Genomic DNA, 21,798 nt, shown 5'->3' with positions numbered 1-21,798 from the left:
GATGACAAACAGAATATTTACACAGTCTCAAAGTATCTCCTCACAAGTTATTTTAAAAGGAAAATTCATTGGGGATGGCTGGGGTTGGGGGGAGTGATGGGAGGGGAATGGAGACAACTGTACTTGAACAATAAAAAAAAAGGTTTTTTTAAAGGAAAACTCATAACTTTACAGGGCAGAAAACTACAGACATCATCTTAAATGGTCAAAGGTAAAATCACTACTAATAGGATACATTAACATCAAAGCCTCCTGGAAATTATGTATTTAGAAAAGCACATCAGTCCTGTGATATTCTTACAAAAAATGTATATTTTAAATTCAATTATAAGGAAACATCAAGAAAACCTAAATTAAGAGTCATTCTACAAAATAACTGACCAGTAATTCATCAAAAGTGTCAAAATTAGGAAAGACCAAACAAACAAAAAAAGACCAAGGAATTATCCCAAATTAAAAGAGACTAAGGAGAAATGAAAACAAAACGCACATGATCCTGGCCGGGGATTTGGGACAGAAAATAGTGAGAGAATAGAAAAGACTGGGTTAGACTTTTACACTGTGGTCCCTACACCATACCTGTACCCCGCCCCCTGCCCCCCAAGTTAGAGTCCTTATCTAAAGAAACTGAAACAAATAATCTGGTGTGAAATAAAGTAACTAGAATTGATGTAACAACCAAGTGAAGCCTTTCTCATTCTGACATTTATGGATCCCCTCATGCAATTAATGTCCAGTATCACATGCTCAGCATAAAAGTCAAAGCGAGCCAGTTACGAGTCCTTCACAGATACAAAGAGATCCCCATGACTCATGCTGTTGTCTTATTTTTAAATATAAACATCCAACCACAGATCAGAATACACTTGGGGAAATCTAATAAAATGGCAGAGTACAGCCAAAATAAATAAACACACATACACATCAGAATAAACAGAGGTAGTGAACAAGACAATTTAAAAATATATTTAATTTTATTAGTAATCACAGAGGTAATGAAAGATATTTCATATAAAAAACAATGTACTGCAAAATGGAACAAGATAAAAGGGAGGGATCTTGTCTATTTCACACCTATTATACCCCACTGTATACCTTTTCCTCCTGTCGTTTGTTCTACATCTTGCTGGCAAAGGGTTTTGCACAGTTATAGTCTGAGAGTACACACCTCTCACTTTTTGCACTAAGGCTTCTTTGACATCACTGCATGTAATTGCTAAAGGAATTTACCTAATGCCCACAGGTGCATAATCTGACAGCAAGCCTAGCAGGAGTCCTATCCCATCCCCTGGTGGTCTTTTGTAGGCATACACCATACAGCTTTCTACTGGGTCCCAGTGGGCTAAATTCCAGTTGTTCACAATGATGATCAGCTTCATTGTCTTACCTCTCTTCTGGTTTCACCCTTTCCTGACCCCTATTCATATACTCTAGGCTTTCTCAAAATAAAGTATCACATTCTCATTCTTTTATCACACTCTTGCTTTCTGAGGGGAACACAGACTAAAACAGTTTGTACCAGAACTGGTTCTAATAGACTTACAAGATAAGACTTGGGAATTGGATAATTCACCAATAACTGGCAATAACAATCACATTGTTGATATGTACAATGATGATAACTCCCAGCACTGTGTAAAATCACAATTTATAAGGGAGTGAGAACTTGGGGTGAGGTACATGGGAAGGTAAAGTATCGACTTATGGACAATATAGGAAACAATGGTAATGACATAGTTTATAAAGAGATTTTATTAATAGTTATAACCTTATAAAAACAGGCCTAGTTTAAAGAAATATCAAATCAAAATATGCTGTGAAAATCAAGAAATATTCTTTGACAGTGTTTAAAAAGATTCTTTTCTTCTGCTGTAGCAGAAAACTAGGTTAAGAATTTAATAGCAAAGATAGCAGAGCTAGAAAAGAGACTCAATTCACAACCTCAACAGGCCTCATGTGCTAAAGTCAGTGCCTAGGAAGAAAAAAGGAGACCCTGAGACCTGGGCTTGGGGAATGAGCCTGAAAATCTTAAATCCCCAAGTTCTTCTGGGTTTTCCTTCTGTAAAGGGTAGTGGAGACATTTCTATCAGAAGTCGCAGTGAGGTTCCCACTAAACGTGAAACTATGACTCCCACGGGGTCATTTTGGACCCCTCATTATCACTGGGACAGTGAGCGAATAAAATAGTTATCGTCAGTGGGGAGTATTGACCCTGACTACATTAAGGACCTAGGATCACAATTACATACTAGGGAAGAAAGGGCCTTACCCAAGACCCAAGAGATGCAAAGGAGTGCCTAAAACTCAGAGGGGTAGTAACTCAGTGCCTAATGATAACTAAGCACATACTTGTAGTAACCATGACCCAAGAAGAGTAAGGTACCTTAAGAATAAAGGCTCATTCATCCCACCAGACTAGCAATTTAAAACACACCAGTAACTGACTCCAACAGAGAAATATGAAATTTACAGAAGAGGAGTAAGATGATAAATGCTAATTATTTCCTCAGGACGAGTTGCAATAGTGGGGATACAAGCCTGTTTTACCTAACTTTTCCTTGTAAATGTTGAATTTGTCCACTATATTGAACTGTGACTGATTGGACTTCAGTGGGGGCACCCAAAGATAAGAGCATTTTAGAACATACATTACATTAATCCCTTTTTTTGCCCTTTCATATCTTCACACCCCCCTCCCTAGTCTTCCAGTTTCCTTCAGTCACTGCACTGTCAACTAGATTCCTTGAGGAGATAACACGACACCATCAGTTTTCAGCTGCAGTGCACAACCTACTTTCTGTCCCTGTCTTTCTCTGATGCTACTGTGAGGGGCATCTGTGAGAAGCTAATGAAAATCCAGTGAATGCAGAGTTAGCACCATATACAGCCCTTGACCAATGGGAGATAAAAGCCAGTAAAATGCATTCTTGCCTCTTCCAGTGTTCAGGTGGACTAATCTGAGGAGGGTTCTATGCCCCACTTCAGAGGGTCCCAGGACAGAGACCGGTTAGCCACAGCAATTACCAGCTCAATAATGCACTCTGCCACTGGCTTTCCCTCCTTCCTTGTGTCACTTTCCTTGTTCCATACTTCTGTTTCATAGGATCAGTTCCAGAAATAAAATACTAACATGCAAACCCTTCTCTCAGTTTCAGCTTTCTGACAAAAAGAGACATCGTTAGAAGATAACAATATAGTTGGCTGAAGTTAAAATATAGAAAATCAAAAGACATGTTGGAACATAAAGAAAATCTCTTAAAATGTAAAAAGGCAAAAATAATAATAAAGTAAATAAAGGGAGCACTGACCTAGTGGCTCTATCTAAGATAAACTCAAGAAAGAAAAAAAAAAACCTGAGAAGATAAAGAGAAGAAAATTATTAGCAAAACAACACAATGAAGTTCTCCAGTGTGTACCAGACAGGTCTATGGTCTTCAAAAAGAAATGGCCAATGAAGAGACAATCTGGATCAATAAAATATTCACTATTGTGAAATTTCAAATGAAGGTAAATGGAAGATCTGAAAAGATTTGAGGACAAAAAAATTGATTGCCTGAAAGCAACAGGAATTGCAGCACCACCGGTCTCCTCATCAGGAACAAGGAATGCTGGACGGTAGTAGAGCCATGTTTATGTCTTTGAGGCAAAATATTACTAATCTAAATTTGATCTCTCACCAAATTAACTATTGTCAGCAAATAATATAATTTCAAATATTCTAGTAATCAAACAAACATACATATTTTCCCTACATCAGGCAGAATATACTAGGATATATAATTCAAAAATCTACCTAACTTAAAATAAAAAAGGTCTATTTCTCTCTCATGGTACATATCCATTGCAGGTATATTAAGAGCTGTGTGTCAAATTATCCTCCTCCCAGAAACCAGGTTGGCAGAACTGCCACCATCTGAAACATTTTGGGTGATTGTCACATAGCAAAAGAGGCACTTTCACTGAAGAAAGCAAATTGATTTCAAGACAGCAGAAATATACAATTTTCCCATGTGCCTGGAAGGTAGGTGGTATGTGTAGGGGGGGAAAATACATGGCAAACAGAACTAATGACTAGTAAACTTTCTTAGGAAGTTACATGAAGAATTTACTGTAATAAAACAAAACCCTAAACAGAGAAAGAAAGAAAGAAAGAAAGAAAGAAAGAAAGAAAGAAAGAAAGAAAGAAAGAAAGAAAGAAAGAAAGAAAGAAAGAAAGAAAGGAAGGGAAGGAAGGAAAGGAAGGAAAGGAAGGAAAGGAAGGAAAGGAAGGAAAGGAAGGAAAGGAAGGAAGGAAGGAAGGAAGAAAGAAAGAAAAGAAAGAAAGAAAGAAAGAAAGAAAGAAAGAAAGAAAGAAAGAAAGAAAGAAAGAAAGAAAGAAAGAAAGAAAGAAAGAAAGAGAGGAGGAAAGAAAGAAAGAAAGAGAGGAGGAAGGGAAGAAGAAACATGGATGGATCTGAACAGCATTATGCCAAGTGAAATAAGCCAGGCAGTGAAAGACAAATACCATATGATCTCACCTATAAGTGGAACCTAATCGACAAAACAAATAAGCAAGCAAAATATAACCAGACACACTGAAATAAAGAACTGACAGTAACCAGAGGGGAGGGGGAGAGATAATGGGGGAAAACGATGGGTCATCAAGGAACATGTATAAAGGACACATGGACAAAGCTAAAGGGTGGTAGGATGCAGGGTGGGAGGTGGGTATCGGTGGGGCAGGGGGGAGTGGTGTGGGGGAAATGGAGACAACTGTACTTGAAGAAGGAAGGAAGGAAAGAAGGGAGGGAGGGAGGGAGGGAGGGAGGGAGGAAGGAAGGAAAAGAAAGAAAAAAAAGGAAAGATTGGAACCACTAATCAGGGAGTCACATGGATTTGCTGTGTTGAGTTGAGGTATCAGGATTGGAGGATGAGACCTTAATTAATGAACGAAAGATGATTGAAAACGGGGAAAAAGTGAGAACATGATGAATAAAATTACTGGTGGAGGAGGAGGAGTGGGGTGAGAAAGATGAGAAGATAAAGAAGAAAAAAGGAGAGCAGGGAGAAGGAAGAAAAAATTCAATTAAAATTTATCCTCAGAATAATATCCAAATTCACCATATGGAACTCAGAGAGGGGAAAACAGATTACAGTTGCCTCTTGAACAATATGGATTTTAACCGTATGGGAACACTTGTAAAAAGTCATTCAGTTAGTTGTTTATGAGGTCATGCATTTAATGGTTATTAGACATCTGCTACTTTGTGCATCTCCTTTGGAACCTGCCCCTCCTGATGCAACCCTGGTTGCATTCACCCTAAGGTCCCATGCCTCTCCTCCCTCCTATGATGGCTATTCAAGGAATCAATCCCCTTCCCCTGGAGACTGATGAGATCAGAGGTGGCTCTGTGAAACTAGCATGGTATTCAGAGCCCTGTTGTGGAACAGGTATGGAAACCTAGTGTAACAGGTATGGAAACCTAGTGGAAAATGGCCTTCTCCTCTGGCACTGAAAATTATGTGAATAACAGAAGCCTGAAGATGGTGACAGCCATTTTTAGACCACTCAGACTATGCCAGAGAATAAAGCCATCATCAAAGCCAAATCCTTACTTACATACCTGAATTCAGCTTCACTCTCCTGAATTTTACTCTACAATGAAATCCCTGATTAATTTCTAAACCCTGGATAATTTTGTTTTTGACCTGAACAAATGTTGATGTATAGATTTATGGAATTCATATTGTAGAGTACATGGAATGCCTCTTACAGTAAGCAAGAATGTCGTAAGTGTCTTCCAGACAGCTAATCAAAAAAATTCAATTTTATAGACCTATTATTTTAATTCCTCTGATAGGAAAAAACATACAATCTTTTATATTGTTTCTCTGTCATTTTTTTCATCCAAAAAACCAACAAGGAGAAACCACTTACTGTGTTTAAATGGGCTAAAGTATATAGAATAATATCTGGCAGCAAGTATCCAATAAATGTTAGCTTTATAGAATAAATTAACTAGGACCAAAGATGGCAGAAAAGTAGATGTAAGTTATATCCACCATATCAAAATTACAACTAAATTGTAGAACAATCGATCAGGATAACTATCTGAATACTAGCTGAGCAGAAGTCTCCTAAGAATATACACGAGCCACACAAGGAGGAGTAGACAAGAAATAGGCTGACCCTGCACACCAGTGTATGGTGGTGGCAAATATGGAGAGACATCTCAGCTGCAAAGGTCCAACCAGAAGAGCAAGGGGGTCTCAATCCCATGCTGAGCTCCCCAGCTTGAAGCACCGGTGCTGGGAAGAGAGGCACAAATAACATCTGGCTATGGGAGTCATTGGGAATTCCATCTACCTAGGTGAGCAGATTGCTAGAAACCCGCTCTTAATGGGCCACAACAAACTCACTCACCAGCACTCACCCTGGTCTTCAGCAAAGGAATGGTGACTTAGAGGGAACAGAAGACATACAGGGAAAGATTGGCTTGTGTGGTTTTGAGGAGGGCTGGAGGGACAGCCAACGTTCCTGCATTGAGTCCTGCTCCCACACCACCCACAAATGTCATCTTTCCTGGGCCAAGCCCTCTCTTCCACACGCATTATCACAGTAGACAGTTTGAGCCCATGTTGCAGTCTTTGTGAAAAACAAAAACCCTTGAGGAACTTTAGGCAAATTCAGCAAGTGCCAGAGACATACAGGAAGAGACTATGTGGCTTTCGAGGGAAGGACATTACTTCCAGCATGCTGGACTCCTCCAGGATTCCTGAATTGGGAGCTCCCCTCCCCACAGCACTAGCAGTAGCCTTGCCTTGCAGAACCCCAAGGCCTCACTTTGCTAAGCTCACATCTGGCTGAGGGATCTGAGGGAGGCAGGTGGTGGCTGCCCTTGATTTACCCAGACTTGTTGAATGGCCTCAGGCCCAGCATTGGAGTCAACTGTTTTAACCTGGCAAATACCAATCAACCCTACTTGGGTTGAGAACCTGCCTCATACAATCCGTATACTGCCTGAAGCTATTTCAGAGGCCAGGCAGGCCTAAAGGGCAGCCGGCAGGTGGTAGCAAATCTTGGGGTACCTTGGGCCTTTTGCTGACCAACTCCAGAGCTGGCACTAGTGACAACTGGCCTCAGTACACAGCTTGTCCCCTCCCACAAGCACCCAGGACCAACACAGTTACCAACCACAGATCACTGTGTAGCTCCTAACAGGTAGCCCAGAGCCAGTCATAGCCAGTGTCTGACATTGACCTGTACTGAGTCCCTCTCAAGTAGCCTCAGAACCAACACACTCAGTGGCTGGCTTCGAACAGCAGACCATGACCTGATTAGCTCCACGAGCAGCCCAGCCAAAGGGAGGTCTTGGCAAACCCCAGACCCTGCTGAGAGAATTCCACTTCCTGGGTTAAGTCCCTATACAGCAGCTTGTATACTGTAGTCCTGGTCAGTTTTCACTCAGCCAAACTGAGGGACAACCCCACCGACAGATGGGTCAACAGCAATCATGATTAAACTACAACAGGGCCTGAAATAGTCTAAACAAGGGACACTACTAGAGCACCCAGCTCAGGTAATCAAACGACTGCATCACTGAGCCCCAAAGGACACTTACTACATAATGTCACCCTATCAAGATTAGGAGACATAGCAAATCTACCTAATAGAAACAAACACATAGGGGAAGCCCAAATGGAGAGACAAAGAAATATGTCCCAAATAAAAAGAGAAATCTCTAGAAAATGAACATTAAAAGAGAGGCATACAGTCTACCAAATATAACATTCAAAACAATGGCCATAAAGATGCTAAAGGAAAGTGAGAAATTGAACAGCATAAAAAAGGACATAGAAACCATAAAAATGAACCTGTTAGAAATGAATACAGTACCTGAAATGAACATACACTAGAACAAATCAATGGCACATTAAATGAAGATCAAATTGGTGGTTTGGAAAACAAATTAAGAGAAAACATCTAATAAGGACAGTGGAAAGGAAAGAGAATTTTTAAAAAATTAGGTCAGTGTACGGGACTTCTGGGACAAATGAAGTGTAAGGACAGCTGCATTATAGCAGTAGCAGAAGACAGACAGCAAGAGATTGAGAACCTATTTGAAGAAATAGGATGGAAAACTTCCCTAACTTAGTGAAGAAAAAAGACATACAAGTTCAGGAAGCAAAGAGTCCCAAACAAAATTAACCCAAAGAGGTCCACACCAAGACATATCTAATTAAAATGGCAAAGGTAAAAGCAAGAAAAGACAGTTAAGTTACCCTAAGACTGTTAGCTGATCTCTCAACAGAAACTTTTCAGGACTGAAGAGATTGGCACAAAATACTCAAAGTGATGTAAAGCAAGGACCTACAACCAAGACTGCTTTACCCAGCAAAGTTATCATTCTAAATTGAAGCATAAAGAGGTTCTCCCAGACAATAAAAAGCTAAAGGATTATATCACCTTGTTTATAATACCAAACCAGTAATATAAGGAACATTAAAGATGTTTAAGAAAAAAAAAATGTCAATAAAAAGGCACCTATCAATAATGTTTAAATGTAAATGGATTAAATGCTCTAATCAAGATATAGGATAACAGAATGGATAAGAAAACAAGACCTATATATATGCTGTCTACAACAGACCCACTTGACACACACACATGCGTACACACACACAAAAGGGATGGATGACATTTCATGAAAATGGAAACAAAAAAGCTGGAGTAGCTATACTTATATCAAAATTAGTCTTTAGAACTTCCAGCAAAGATGGAGGTATAGGGACATACACTATCTTCTTGCAAACCAAAAAAAACCCACAAATTTTAAGTAAAAAGATAACCAGAACTGCCAGAAAATTGAATGGTATCGAAATCCAACAACCAAGGAGTTAGAGAAACATTCAGACTGATGGGAGGCATGGAGAAAGACAGGTGCATAGAAGACTCAGGGCAAGGCAGTGGTTAGCAGACTGGGTGGTCCAACATTTGTGTGCAGATAAATGGAACACCTGGTGAAGATGATCCACTGCACAACTCAGAGTTCCAGTGTGGAGAAATAAAGCCTCAAAACCTCTGGCTGAAAAAACCTGTGGGGATTGTGGCGGCAGGAGAAAATCCCACCTCACAGAAGAGTTCATTGGAAAGACCCACAGGATCCTAGAATGTACACAAGCCACCCACTTGGGAATCAGCACCAGAAGGGTCCAATTTGCTTGTGGGGAGCCAGGGAAGTGACTGAAAGCCAGCCAAGAGCTGAGAAAGCAACTTTGTTCCCTCCTTGACTTCTCCCTCACATACAGCACAACCCAACAAAGCAGGTTGCTCCTCCATGGCAAATACCTAAGGCTCCACCCCTTACAAAATAAGGGGTGTACCCAGACCAAAAAAAAAAAAAAAAAAAAAAGGCCCAAAAGAAAGAACAGATCAAAGCGCCAAAAATGGAACTAAGTAATGAAGATAGAAAACCTAGCCCTGGCTGGCATAGCTCAGTGGATTGAGCACAGGCTGTGAACCAAAGCATCGCAGGTTCGATTCCCAGTCATGGCACATGCCTGGGTTGCAGGCCACAGCCCCCAGCAACCGCACATTGTTTCTCTTTCTCTCTCCCCCCACTTCCCTCTTTAAAAAAAAAATCTTAAAAAAAAAGAGAGATAGAAAACCTATCGGATACAGAGTTCAAAACAGTGGTAATCAGGATGCTCACAGAAATGGCTGAGTATGGTCACAAAAGAGGAAAAGGTGAAGGCTATGAAAAGTAAAATAAAGGAAAATGTACAGGGAACCAACAGTACAGGAAAGGAAACCAGGACTCAAATCTATGATATGGAGCAGAAGGAAGAAATAAACATTCAACCAGAACACACTGAAGAAACAAGAATTCAAAAAAAATTAGGAGATGCTTAGGAACCTCTGGGACAAATTTAAACTTCCTAACACCCAAATCATAGGGCTACCAGAAGGAGAAGAGGAAGAGCAAGAAATTGAAAACTTACTTGAACCAATAATAAAGAAAAACTTCCCTGATCCGGCAAAGGAAGTAGACTTCCAGGAAGTCCAAGAAGTTCAGAAAGTCCCAAAGAAGTTGGACCCAAGGAAGCAAACACCAAGGCACAACATAATTACATTACCCAAGATTAACAATAAGGAGAGAATCTTAAAAGCAACAAAAGGAGACAGTTAACCTACAGAGGCGTTCCCAGAAGACTGTCAGCTGATTTCTCAAAAGAAGCCTTGCAGGCAAGAAGGGGCTGGAAAGAAGCATTCCAAATCATGAAAGGCCAGGACCTACACCCAAGATTACTCTATCCAGCAAAGCTATCTTTTAGAATGGGAAGGTAGATAAAGTCCTTCCCAGATAAGGTCAAGCTAAAGGAGTTCACCACCACCAAGCCCTTATTATATGAAATGTTAAACAGACTTGTCGAAGAAAAAGATGACCAAAAATATGAACACTAAAATTACAACAAACTCCCAACATCAACTGAACCTAAAAAACAAAAAACACATACAAAGGAAACAACTAGAACAGGAACAGAATCACAGAAATGGAGATCACATGGAGGTTACCAGCAAGGAGGGTGAGTGGGAAGGATGGGGGAAAAGATACAAGGAATAAGCATAATTGGTAGGTACAAAATAAACAGGGGGAGGTTAAGAACAGTATAGGAAATGGGGAAGCCAAAGAACTTTTACGTACAACCCAAAGGCATGAACTAAGGGGTAGGGGGAAGGCTTGTGGGAGGAGGGATGCAGGGTCAAGTGGAATAAAGAGGAGAAAAAAGTGGGACAACTGTAATAACAATCAACAAAATATACTTAAAAAAATAAACTGGGACAGCATCAAACTATAACTTGCACTGCAAAATAAACTATCAACAAAATGAAAAGACAACCTACTGAATGGAAGGATCTGCCAATGACACATCTGATAGGGGTTAAACATACAAAATTTATGAACTCATACACCAAAAAAAAAAATCCAATTAAAAAATGGGCAGAGGACCTGAATGGACACATCTCCAGAGAGGATATACACACAGCCAACAGAACATATGAAAAGAAAATGCATATTAGAACTACAATGAGATATCACCTTACACCCGTCAGATTGGCTATCATCAATGAATTAACAATTGTTGGTAAGAATGTGGAGGAAAGGGAATCCCAGTGCAGTTAGTGGGAATGCAGACTGTTGCAGCCACTATGAAAAATAGCATTGAAGTTCCTGGAAATATTAAAAATGGAAATGCATTGTGACCCAGCAATTCCACTCTGGGTATACAACAATAGAAACCCAAAATACTAACTCAAAATCACACACACATGTATTTTCATTGCAGGTTGTGGTACATTTATACAATGGATTACTCAGCCATAATAAACAAATCTGCCCTGGCTGGTATAAGCTCACTGGATTGAGTGGAGGCCTATGAACCGAAGTATTGCCAGTTCAATTCCCAGAGAGGCACATGCCTGGGTTGCATGCCAGGTCCCCAGTAGGGGGCACACGAGAGGCCACCACCCGTTGATGTTTCTCTCCCTCTCCTCCTCCCTCCCTTCCCTTCTCTTAAAATAAAATTTTTTTTTGTTGTTGTTGTTGTTGTTTTAAGATTTTATTTATTTATTTTTAGAGAGGGAAGGGAGGGAGGGAGAGAGAGACAGACAGACAGACAGACAGACATCAATGTGCGGTTGCTGGGGGTTATGGCCTGCAACCCAGGAATGTACCCTGGCTGGGAATCAAACCTGGGACACTTTAGTTCCCAGCCCGCACTCAATCCACTGAGCTATGCCAGCCAGGAAAATAAAATTTTTTAAAAAATAATAAAACCTTACTATATGCAACAACATGGATTGACCTACAGAATACTATGCTAATTCAGAAAGACAAATACCACAGATTTCACTTACATGGGGAATCTAAAGAACAAAATAAAGAACAGAAACAGACTCATAGATACAAAGAACAGACTAATGGTTACCAGAGGGGAGGGAGGTTCCAGAAGTGGGTGAAGAACATGAAAGGATTAAGTACAGATTGGGAGTTACAAAACAGTCATTGGGATATAAAGGAAGGCATAGGGAATATAATCAGTAATATTGTAATAACTACATATGGTGCCAGGGGGCTACTGGAAATACCAGAGGGAACACTGAAAAGCATAGAATTACCTAACCACTATGCTGTACACCCGAAACTAATATAACACTGAATGTTAAACTGTAATTGAAAAACAAAGGTTTAAGGAAAATTTTAAAAATTAAGACATCTGGGGAAAAATTGTTAGGATGTCCATACTACCCAAAGCCATCTACATTAAATACAATCCACATAAAAATTTTAAGGCATTTTTACAGAAATAGAAAAAACAATCCCCCAAACTTGTATGAAGGCACAAAATACCTTGAATAGCCAAAACAATCTTGAAAAAGAACCAAGCTGAAAGCATCATACTTCCTAATTTCAAACTGCATTACAAACTATACTGATCAAAGTTACGGTACTGGCATAACAACAACCGCATAAACCAATTAATCAGAATAGAGAACCCAGCAGTAAGGGAGAAGCCTCAAGTATATTAACATTGGACAAAGGAGCTACTCAATGGGGAGAGCGTATCTTTAATATACGGGGTCAGGAAACAGGATAACCACATGCATAAGAACGAATCCTTAAACTCATTCATAGACAGAACAGACTGAGGGATTGAGAAGAGAAGGAGGCTGAGGGGGGAATGAGTGAAAAACATGAAGGAATTGAGTCCACACTGGTAGTTTAAAAAGTCACAGGGATATAAAATATCGAATGGAGAATATAGCCAATATTGTAATAACTTAAAATATCAACATCACTTTGTAAAGAATGATTGTCTAATCACTATGCTGTACATCAGAAACAAATACAAAATATCAAATGTAAACTGTAACTTAAAAAATTAAATTATTGGCTGAAAGTTAACTAGACACTAAGCTTCTTAACACCCAAAATACAAAACATAGGTTAACATCTAAATGACTGGACACTTTAGGAAAAACCTCTTCTTAGTAAGGAAGCTTGAAGAAAATGTCTAATATCCATAGAATCTAGAACTATCATTTTAAACATTAATTTATATTCTATTTTTTCCAAGATATGAGGTAGCTTCTTTAGAAATATCAAATTATATTGAAATATGGTTGGCATCTTGGATCTATCAAGTTGCTGCCTTATAATCTTAGGCAAGTTATTAGCCTCTTTGGGTCCTTCTTCCTGTCTTTAAAAATAGGAAGTGAAGCAGCTTGGCACGCTTGTAGCATTGTCCCGTGAGCCAAAAATTCATGGGTTCGATTCCTGGTCGGAGAACATGCCTAGGTTACAGGTTTGGTCCCCAGTCAGAGCATGTACAAGAGGCAAACAATGTCTCCTCCTCACTCCTTCCCTTCCCCCCTCTCTAAAATCAATAAGCATATCCTCAGGTGAGGATAAAAAAATTTTTTTAAAGGGAGTAGAATGTTTTAAGCGGATAAAGTTAGTATATAGAAGCACAAAGTGCCTTTATATACTAAGTGTATAATATGATTTATAATTTATTACTACTATTTTAGAAAAATAACTTTACTTACTAGTTTAACATTTTGATTATTTCTCTACATCTTAGAAATTCATCAGAGTTTAAGAACTCCAAAAGGAATCGTTAGATATTAACTTGTATAACTTACTGATTTCAAATAAAACATCAGTGAAATGACTTACCTCACACTACCAACTCCTTTAATTGAAGGCAATGCTGAAAACAGAACCAGTTTCCTACTACCAGGTTAATTGTTCTTTCCTTTCCATCACACTTCAAGATTTTTAATAAATCTTAGGCTTTACTTTTCAAATAGATAAATACAACTACTAATAGTGAATGCATGGGGAAAAGTTATGACAGCAAGACTATAAAAGCAGTACATTGCTAGTTTTAAATATTTCTCAGGAGTGAAGTTCCTATGTTCCCTTGTTCAGACCAATAAATTAGAGTAAATGTAAAATTGTGATTCGGTATACAAGTACAACCCAAGAAACTGAAATGCATGAAAATCTTTCTTAAACTGTTTTCTGGTGTGATTCTCTATTTTATATGGCTTGTTACTATTGAGAGGAGTTGATGGTTAACTTAAAATATGTAACTGACTCTGAGAGTTAAATTTTAAAAGTAGAAAACATCCATAGATTAGTTCACTAACGCAGATATTACAAAACCTGAAATAAGAAAAAACAGTCCACTGACCAAAGTAGATCCTAAAATGTTATCAGAGGAATAAATGCTTAACCAAAATATCAATATAATTCCAATGTGTATTAGTTCTTACATTAGAAATAGAAGTAAGCCTTTAATATAATTGGTGTAGGTCATTCACTTCTGCTAAAAGATGTAAAACAAAGGCAACTGGGGTTCCTACAACTAAACTCGAAGTGTTCTGTCATCTACCAATGCATAAGAAAACAAATTTGCATCCAGAGAAGAAAAAAATACAACCAATGTCAATCTTTACCAATTTATTTTATACAAAACAGTAGCAATGTAGAATATGGGGATTATCTTCTGCTGTCACGCGCGCAAGTTGTGAACATTCCAAGCCAATGTTTACAGTTTGGAGGGAAGGCTAAACAATAGCATCAACCATGCTACTGAACATGGGATTTTTTATTGAAAAAGATTAAAAATTAGATAGCAATGTCTTCATAATATTGCTCTCATCATTGAAGACTGAAGAAAAATAAAAAGTCACTTAAGATTAAAAAAAAAGAGGGAAAGGGCGAAACCGAGAGGCTGCTACAACACTGCCATATAGTCAAACCATCATACTTCAATAATTGCATACTTGATAGCAGCATTATTTTTACTGAACCGTGTGCAACTACAGTTAGAAACACATCAAAGAAAAATATCATGGCAGTCATTAATCAAAATCCAAAAGAATAAAAGCAAACAAAGAAATAACTCTAGAATGAACACACTGTAAGTAGATGAACATTTACGGAGAATGAATCAATATCTACATCCGTGGACTGTTCCATTCTGCCCCAATAAGTGTCAACTCAAATTGTCAACTGTGCATTTTTTGGAGGATCTGAGTTTTTTCCAGTTCTTATTATACTGCATGCTTGGAACAAAGAGGGTCATAATAAATCCTTCTACACAATGAACTTTAAGTAGACAGCTGAAAATAAATTTACTACTTGTAAACACACACAAAAAAAATACAAGATTTTTTTTATCTTTAAACAATCAGTGCTTCCAAAAGCACATTATCTTCTGTATCGACCTCTCTCCCCTCGGTCTCTGTCACGATCACATAATCGTTCTCTTTCTCTTTCTCTGTCACGTCCTCGGTCTCGCTCCCTGTCTCTTCTGTTGTCTCTGGGGCGATCACGCTCTCGTTCCCAATCTCTTTCACGAGGTCTACTTCTCCGACCACTGACAACAGCTTGTGTTCGACGAAGGAAATCATCCACCCGCATATCATAATCGTGCTGGAAAGGGTAAGAAATTGTTTAGGTATGTCAAAAACTGGATGAAATGTATGACTCTCTATACTGTATTTACTGTCTGGTAGAAAGAATATAGAAAATGCACTAAATGCATTAATTCACAAAAAGTAATTCTGACATTTAAAATCAGAATTTTAAGGTTTTAATTAATTAGAAACTTACAATAGAGGATTATACCTATCTCATTAAAAAAGTCACTCCATGCAGTTTCTTAATGTAACTTTAATGACTTTGCCATCGAATCCCTTTAAATAAAATTTAGGTCAAACTAATCACCTACTAGTGACGGTCCAGCACATCATGCATATATGCTGATATTCATGCTGAATGTCACCAATGTTTTTCTGGAACAGGTAAACCCTACTGGTAACTTTCTCCTTTGATGCTACAAACCAACACACAACTTATCCTTTTAAGGTAAAATTAAGAATGCCCATATTCCATATTTTCTTTCAAACTAAACCACTGTTGATGACAAATTTATGAAATTTGAAAGAAGCTTAAGAAAATATGTACTTCAGGTAAGATTGTAGATTCCACCAAGAGCTGGTCAGTAATACACAAAAGGCTGAGGAGGACAAGGATGAATAAACTGCCTAAGTGAGACGCAAGATGTCATTGTCACTAATTCTAAGCTTGACCCCTGCTCTAGCTTTCTTCTCTTAATTCTCAACTCACCTTTATTTAGTGAACTCAAGTCTCTTTTCAAAAGTATATGGTATAGAAGATTCAAAAACGCAATTCCGCATTACTTTTTATTTAATGAATATGTATCATATAAGCATTAGTCAGGATTCTCAAACTGTTTTTACTGAATTAAGATTAAAGGTCCAGGGCCCTGGCTGGCGTAGCTCAGTGGATTGAGCATGGGCTGCAAACCAAAGTGTCGCAGGTTCGATTCCCAGTCAGGGTACATGCCTGGGTTGCAGGCCATGACCCCCAGCAACCGCACATGGATGTTTCTCTCTCTCTCTCTTTCTCCTTCCCTTCCCTCTCTAAAAATAAATAAAATCTAACGGGAAAAAAAAAGATTTAAGGTCCAAATATGATGTGATTTTGAAGGATTAATCTCTTTGTTAGGATAAGGTAGTGATTTTCACAACAGGTGTACTGCCGGAATTTTTAAAACACACAACACCTGACTATTTAGTCAGGCGCACTGAGCTTTCCCCCCAATATTGTCAAATAAAAAAATGACAACAGCCAACACAAAATAGCTGTCCAGTGTGAATGTCCTGTATTGAATCATAAATATGTAGGTATTATATAATAGAGTTGCACCTTATTGGTCACACTGCATTGTAAAGTTGCATCTGATGGGTTATTTCTTGGTACCAGAAATCCTTACACACAAGCACAGGTATCCGATTTTTTTTTAAAAGTCACTTTGTAAATTCAATTAAAAAATAATTTTTTTAAAAAGTCACTTTGGAGCAAAAGGAGTAGGTAATTACTATTATTATTTTATAAATTGATCAGAATTATAGCTGTTATGTTTTTTGGTGTGCCACAGAATTTTAGTAGTGTATGTGTGCCGTGAGATGAAAAAGGTTGAAAATCATTGGGATAAGGAAATAAATGACAACAGATGAAAGTATCTCAAAGATAGGCCAGGAAACTACCGGGCACAATGACCCTCTCAAATATGCACTTTTTTCAAAAAAATTTTTTTATTGCACTCTTTATCTAAGTGGGTAGATAAAAGGATGTTTATTTGACCCAGCACAAACTCCATCTCGTGTGTGTGTGTGTGTGTGTGTGTATGCTCGCACATACGTGCGTGCTCACACCAGGGTTTAGGGGTTGGTGGGTGAAATCCCAAACTGTATATCCTATTTTAACAACCAAACTACCTTTCAAAGGCTACCCAACTTACACACAAAAGAATTACTCTAACAAGTGCCAGGAGTCAATTTCATTTTTAAAAATAAAAAGTACTGTTAGGGAAAAACAGAATACCATTTAATAAAGTCAGTCTCACTAGTTTAAAAACAAAAAACTCAAACTAGAGACTGTCCTTCATTCACCCTCTTTTTCAAGTGGACAAAAAAGCTTTCATATCAAATTATTAGAACCAGTAACTATTTAAGTACAATTTACTCTTCTACATCATAACATGTTTGTCATTTTCTAGCATCATCCTACAAATCAGATAGGGAGGTGAAATAGTTCTCCTGGTTACTAGTTTTAACGAAATTTGGCAGAAACAAATGACAAAGTGAGACTGGAAATTTATCTGTTAACTACCTGAATATACACCATCTATCCTATGAACATTAATTGAGTCAGTCAGAACATACACAAATCTTAGAAATACCTATTTGCAATAATATTAATTACACAATAAGTGAAGACACAAAATATCCCAGTTCACCACACCCCTAGGACATTACCTAACAGCTATATGTAGGAGTTGCCTCAACTTAAGCAGTGTTTGATCAGTAAAAGAAATGTAGTTAGTCTATTTAAATAATCCAAAGGGATAAGCCATTTTTAACAAACGAGTTGTGAATTATTCCAAAACAGTTTGCAGTAAGAATACAGAACAATCCACCAATCAAAATAACATGGTAGCGTCTACATTTAAATGAGCTACAATTCTAAGTAGTTCCCTCACGCTTTTGCCTTCTCATACACTTACTACTCGTTTATCTCTGTATCTTGCTTCATGTGGTACTGGATGATGTCCTGAGTAAGGGGGATGAGCTTGAGGAGGTGGAGCATGGTGCTGATAATAAGGATGGTGTGGAGGTTGTTCCATTCCCGGATAAGGAGTCTAAAAAAAAAAAAAAAAAAACCCCAGAAAACAAAAGCCCTCTTCCATAAGTATGTACCAAATATCCTTATAAACAAACCACTTTTAGAATTCCCCTACCTAAACCACCCATCCCAAACAAATATTTAATCTGTATTAGCCATCTACTTTGATGGCATAAAAGTTCTTTAAAATATCCTTTATTTGCTTGGTGAGACTATGTCCATAATAAACTCCAATTGCACATCTTTTGAGATTTAACATATTTATTCTTTAATATAGTATCATTTAAATACTAATAGAAATAGCAAATCCTTACATACTATGTATGAGCACTGTCATAAGCACTTTACATGTCTCATTTAATTCTCATAGCAACCCTTTGAAACAGGTACTATTATTCCTATTTTTACAAAAGAGGAAACTGAGGCACCAAGTGGCTAGGGAACTTGCTTAAAATCACGTTCTAATAAGGGGGTGAAGCTGGGACACAACATGCAACAGTGTGGCTCTAGGACCAGTCCTCTTAACCATGATGTAAAAATCTCTTCTAAAAAAAAAAAAAAAACAAGAAACAAAACAAAAAAAAAGCCTTTTAATAGCCAATAAACTTTTAAATTGATTGTGAATTAAGGGCAATTCAAAGGTTACTTTACTTCCCTTGTTAGTGCCAAGATGTTATTAAATGTTTTAAATTTCATAGAATCTAAAAAAAAAATTGTAATTCATCTATCTGTGTATAGGCCCTTAAGTAAAAAAGTCAGAAAAAGAGGCCACATTACAGGTGGCATTATTTTTTTTAAAGAGTAAAAAATAATAACTATCTAAATTTCAAAGTGTTTTATTTCTTGGGAATTAATGTTTCAGTTATCCTCAATACCTTAAAATGTACTCTAAGAAGAATACACAGTTTTCTTAAAGGGAAATATTAAAAACTAGAAACAGGGTTTAATTAACCTTATTTTATATAGAGAATATACTGAGTATTAGTATCAGGCACTATGCTGAACTTTGCACGTATTTTTAAGTTTAGCTTCTCATTTACCCTATGAGGCTGGCACTATTCCGTTAAAGCCATACAAGGATAGGTACAATGCCCATTTCGCTCACCAATGGATAATCAGAACAAGCACAGTGCCCTGCAGAGAGTAGGTACTAAATATTACTTTGATGAGCCAGAGAATGAACAAATGTTTATTGAGTTTTACATTCAAGGAAATGAAGAATGGACTTACAAAACTTGCCCAGGGTCAGAACTGAAAAGGTTAAGATATGAACCCAGGCAGCGTTTCTACCACTAGCCACCTACAATAAGCCATAACCCTTATCAATTAAGCCTGTTACCAACACAAGTCAAATTATTCATTAGTCTTTAGTTTTAAAAACAGCATGTCATTATTTATTACCAAAGATACTTAAGTCTCTAAATAGGCAACTGTTAAGAATATTTCATGTTAGCAATCAAAATATAAAGAACTGCAAACAAAGTTAAATTATTTGCAAAAATAGAATACAAACCATTCCTTGCCAAGGTGGTGGTGGTCCCATGTTATGAAATTCCCTCACATAATCATTGTAGGACTAAAACAAAAGATGATAATGTCAATAACAAATAGAAATAAAACTCAAAACTACAAAATAAATCAGATCTTGATTTTATGTACTTTTAACATATGAAATGAAATGCTTACCCCATTTAAAAACACATCTCGGCGAACTCCTGAAAATCGTCTGTTGGGAATAAGATTTGTGAAACTAAATTCAGGTAATTCATAAACTAGTTCCAAGAATATAATTCAAAACTAAGCAAGAGTGAACCAAACTTACCTGTCTACTTCCTGGTATCGTGGGTCCTTTAAATACCCTGTTCAAACATCAAGCATTTTAGTAAATGAAATTTATAGTTTTCATTATGGCATCATAATTAAACCTTCCTTACCACTCATCTCAATTCTTCCCACGAATACTGTGATGCTATTAAGTCATACTATTATTGCATTATTCCATTTTCAGATTTTCTTCTCAGATTACATGATAATCTAGGAAGTAATAATTTACTGGTATCACAGACTTATAAACTGGTAGAGGTTTTCATATGGATCTTCTAAATCCACACCCCAATTTTCGCTAGATAGAAAATTTCTTCATTCTGCACCATAAGGAAAGTAAGGGCAAAGGAATTATCTTGAGGACACTGCAATAGAATTTCTTTAAAACAAATGTTTACCTTCTACCTGAGTATACATATACACAATCTTGCTAGGTCAGCCATAGATACTTTTTAAAAATGCAAACTTAAAGGGAAGAAAAACAAAACTGCAAAAATAAAGAGGTATAGATTTTAAAGAACCATGGAAATAAAAATATTTTCCCACCACCTTTGAGTAAGGCCTCAGCATATTAAAACATAAAAAATGAGTGGCCACGTTACTGGAGAAAACCCAATTTCATTCCCTGTACCACCTATTTTGGAGAAGAATAAAGCTTATTAAGCCACTTGTTATGTAACAGTGCTGTTATGCTTATTAACACCAATTTCCAAATTGACTAATTTTTATAAATGATCGCGATATTAAATAAATATCTTCTTGTAAATACACTTTCTTTTTTAATCCATCAAGGAAAAGAATAACTGAGAAGCTGGCTTTTAGGTTACAAAGTATTTCCCATTCCTCTCTAAAAACATAAACTCAAAGATTTTTACTTAGAAAAATATAACATAATTTCAACTTCCTATCAAAGCTATGTATATAACACACGAAATACTAAATATCATAGGAAATAAAAAGTATAAAGTGTAAGATTACTGCTTTCCCTAACTATACCTAACCTTTTGCAATAATTATAAATTAGCAAAATCATATAATTAACATATTTATAATACTGAGTCACACTAGGAAAAATTAGATAACCCTAAGAAAGGAAAGAAAGCTACTACTAGGTGAGGACTATTAATTTCCTAAAGTTTAGTAGTCATGTCCTAGATTTCTCACTTTTATAACTTATACAATTACAACAGTTTTTGTGTTTTTGTTGTCTTTTAATAATTTTAAGGCAAATATCTGCAGGATTATAAAATATTAACCTGGTCTCTGGTGAAACTCAGGGGCATAGTCAATCCTTGGTTTCTTTCTGCTGTTATGAATATCATAATCTTCTGGTCGACGCCTACACAAATTAGACATATTAGAAATTAAACCAAAAACTGCTGGGAGAACAAATAGCAAAGCAAGAGTTTCTGACAGAAATAAGTACAAAAATTTGCCCGTTATTTACTCTAAAATAACACTCAAATTTGTGGTACACAATCTTAAAATTTCTAAATTTTAATTTCTCAAATTACTATAAATCAATCTTTTTTTTAAGTATACTGCTGGAAATAGAAATTCTCTGCAATCCTCATGCTATAAGACAGCTGGAAAGAGGAATCTGCTCAAACTATGTAAATCACATTTTAGTACTCTAAACAAAAGTGAATGACCTACCCTTGAACTAATTTAAATATCCAATTTAAAAATTAATACACTTTCCCAAATA

General features: G+C 37.1%; 1 protein-coding gene across 6 annotated transcripts in view; it reads right to left on the bottom strand.

Moving 5' to 3' along the window:
* Positions 1-14,495: 14,495 nt before the first annotated feature.
* Positions 14,496-21,798, bottom strand: part of YTHDC1 (YTH domain containing 1) — a 33,368-nt gene continuing 26,065 nt past the window's right edge. For 3 of the 6 annotated variants that reach the window (XM_045834163.1, XM_045834166.1, XM_045834165.1), the window contains 6 exons: positions 21,347-21,429; positions 20,089-20,125; positions 19,953-20,016; positions 19,780-19,842; positions 18,148-18,282; positions 14,496-15,488 (listed from right to left, as the gene is read on the bottom strand). In XM_045834163.1, the coding sequence (XP_045690119.1) occupies positions 15,264-15,488; positions 18,148-18,282; positions 19,780-19,842; positions 19,953-20,016; positions 20,089-20,125; positions 21,347-21,429 (607 nt within the window). In that variant the 3' untranslated portion in view covers positions 14,496-15,263. The remainder of the gene's footprint in view (positions 15,489-18,147; positions 18,283-19,779; positions 19,843-19,952; positions 20,017-20,088; positions 20,126-21,346; positions 21,430-21,798) is intronic. The other 3 variants (XM_045834164.1, XM_045834167.1, XM_045834168.1) reach the window with 1 other exon arrangement.

This window comes from Phyllostomus hastatus, unplaced genomic scaffold (assembly GCF_019186645.2).
Source record: "Phyllostomus hastatus isolate PE091 unplaced genomic scaffold, TTU_PhHast_1.1 phas_contig_196, whole genome shotgun sequence".
NCBI classification, from domain to species: Eukaryota; Metazoa; Chordata; class Mammalia; order Chiroptera; family Phyllostomidae; genus Phyllostomus; species Phyllostomus hastatus.
Note: the sequence above shows the minus strand (reverse complement) of the source record. Positions and strands in the feature narration are given on the sequence as shown.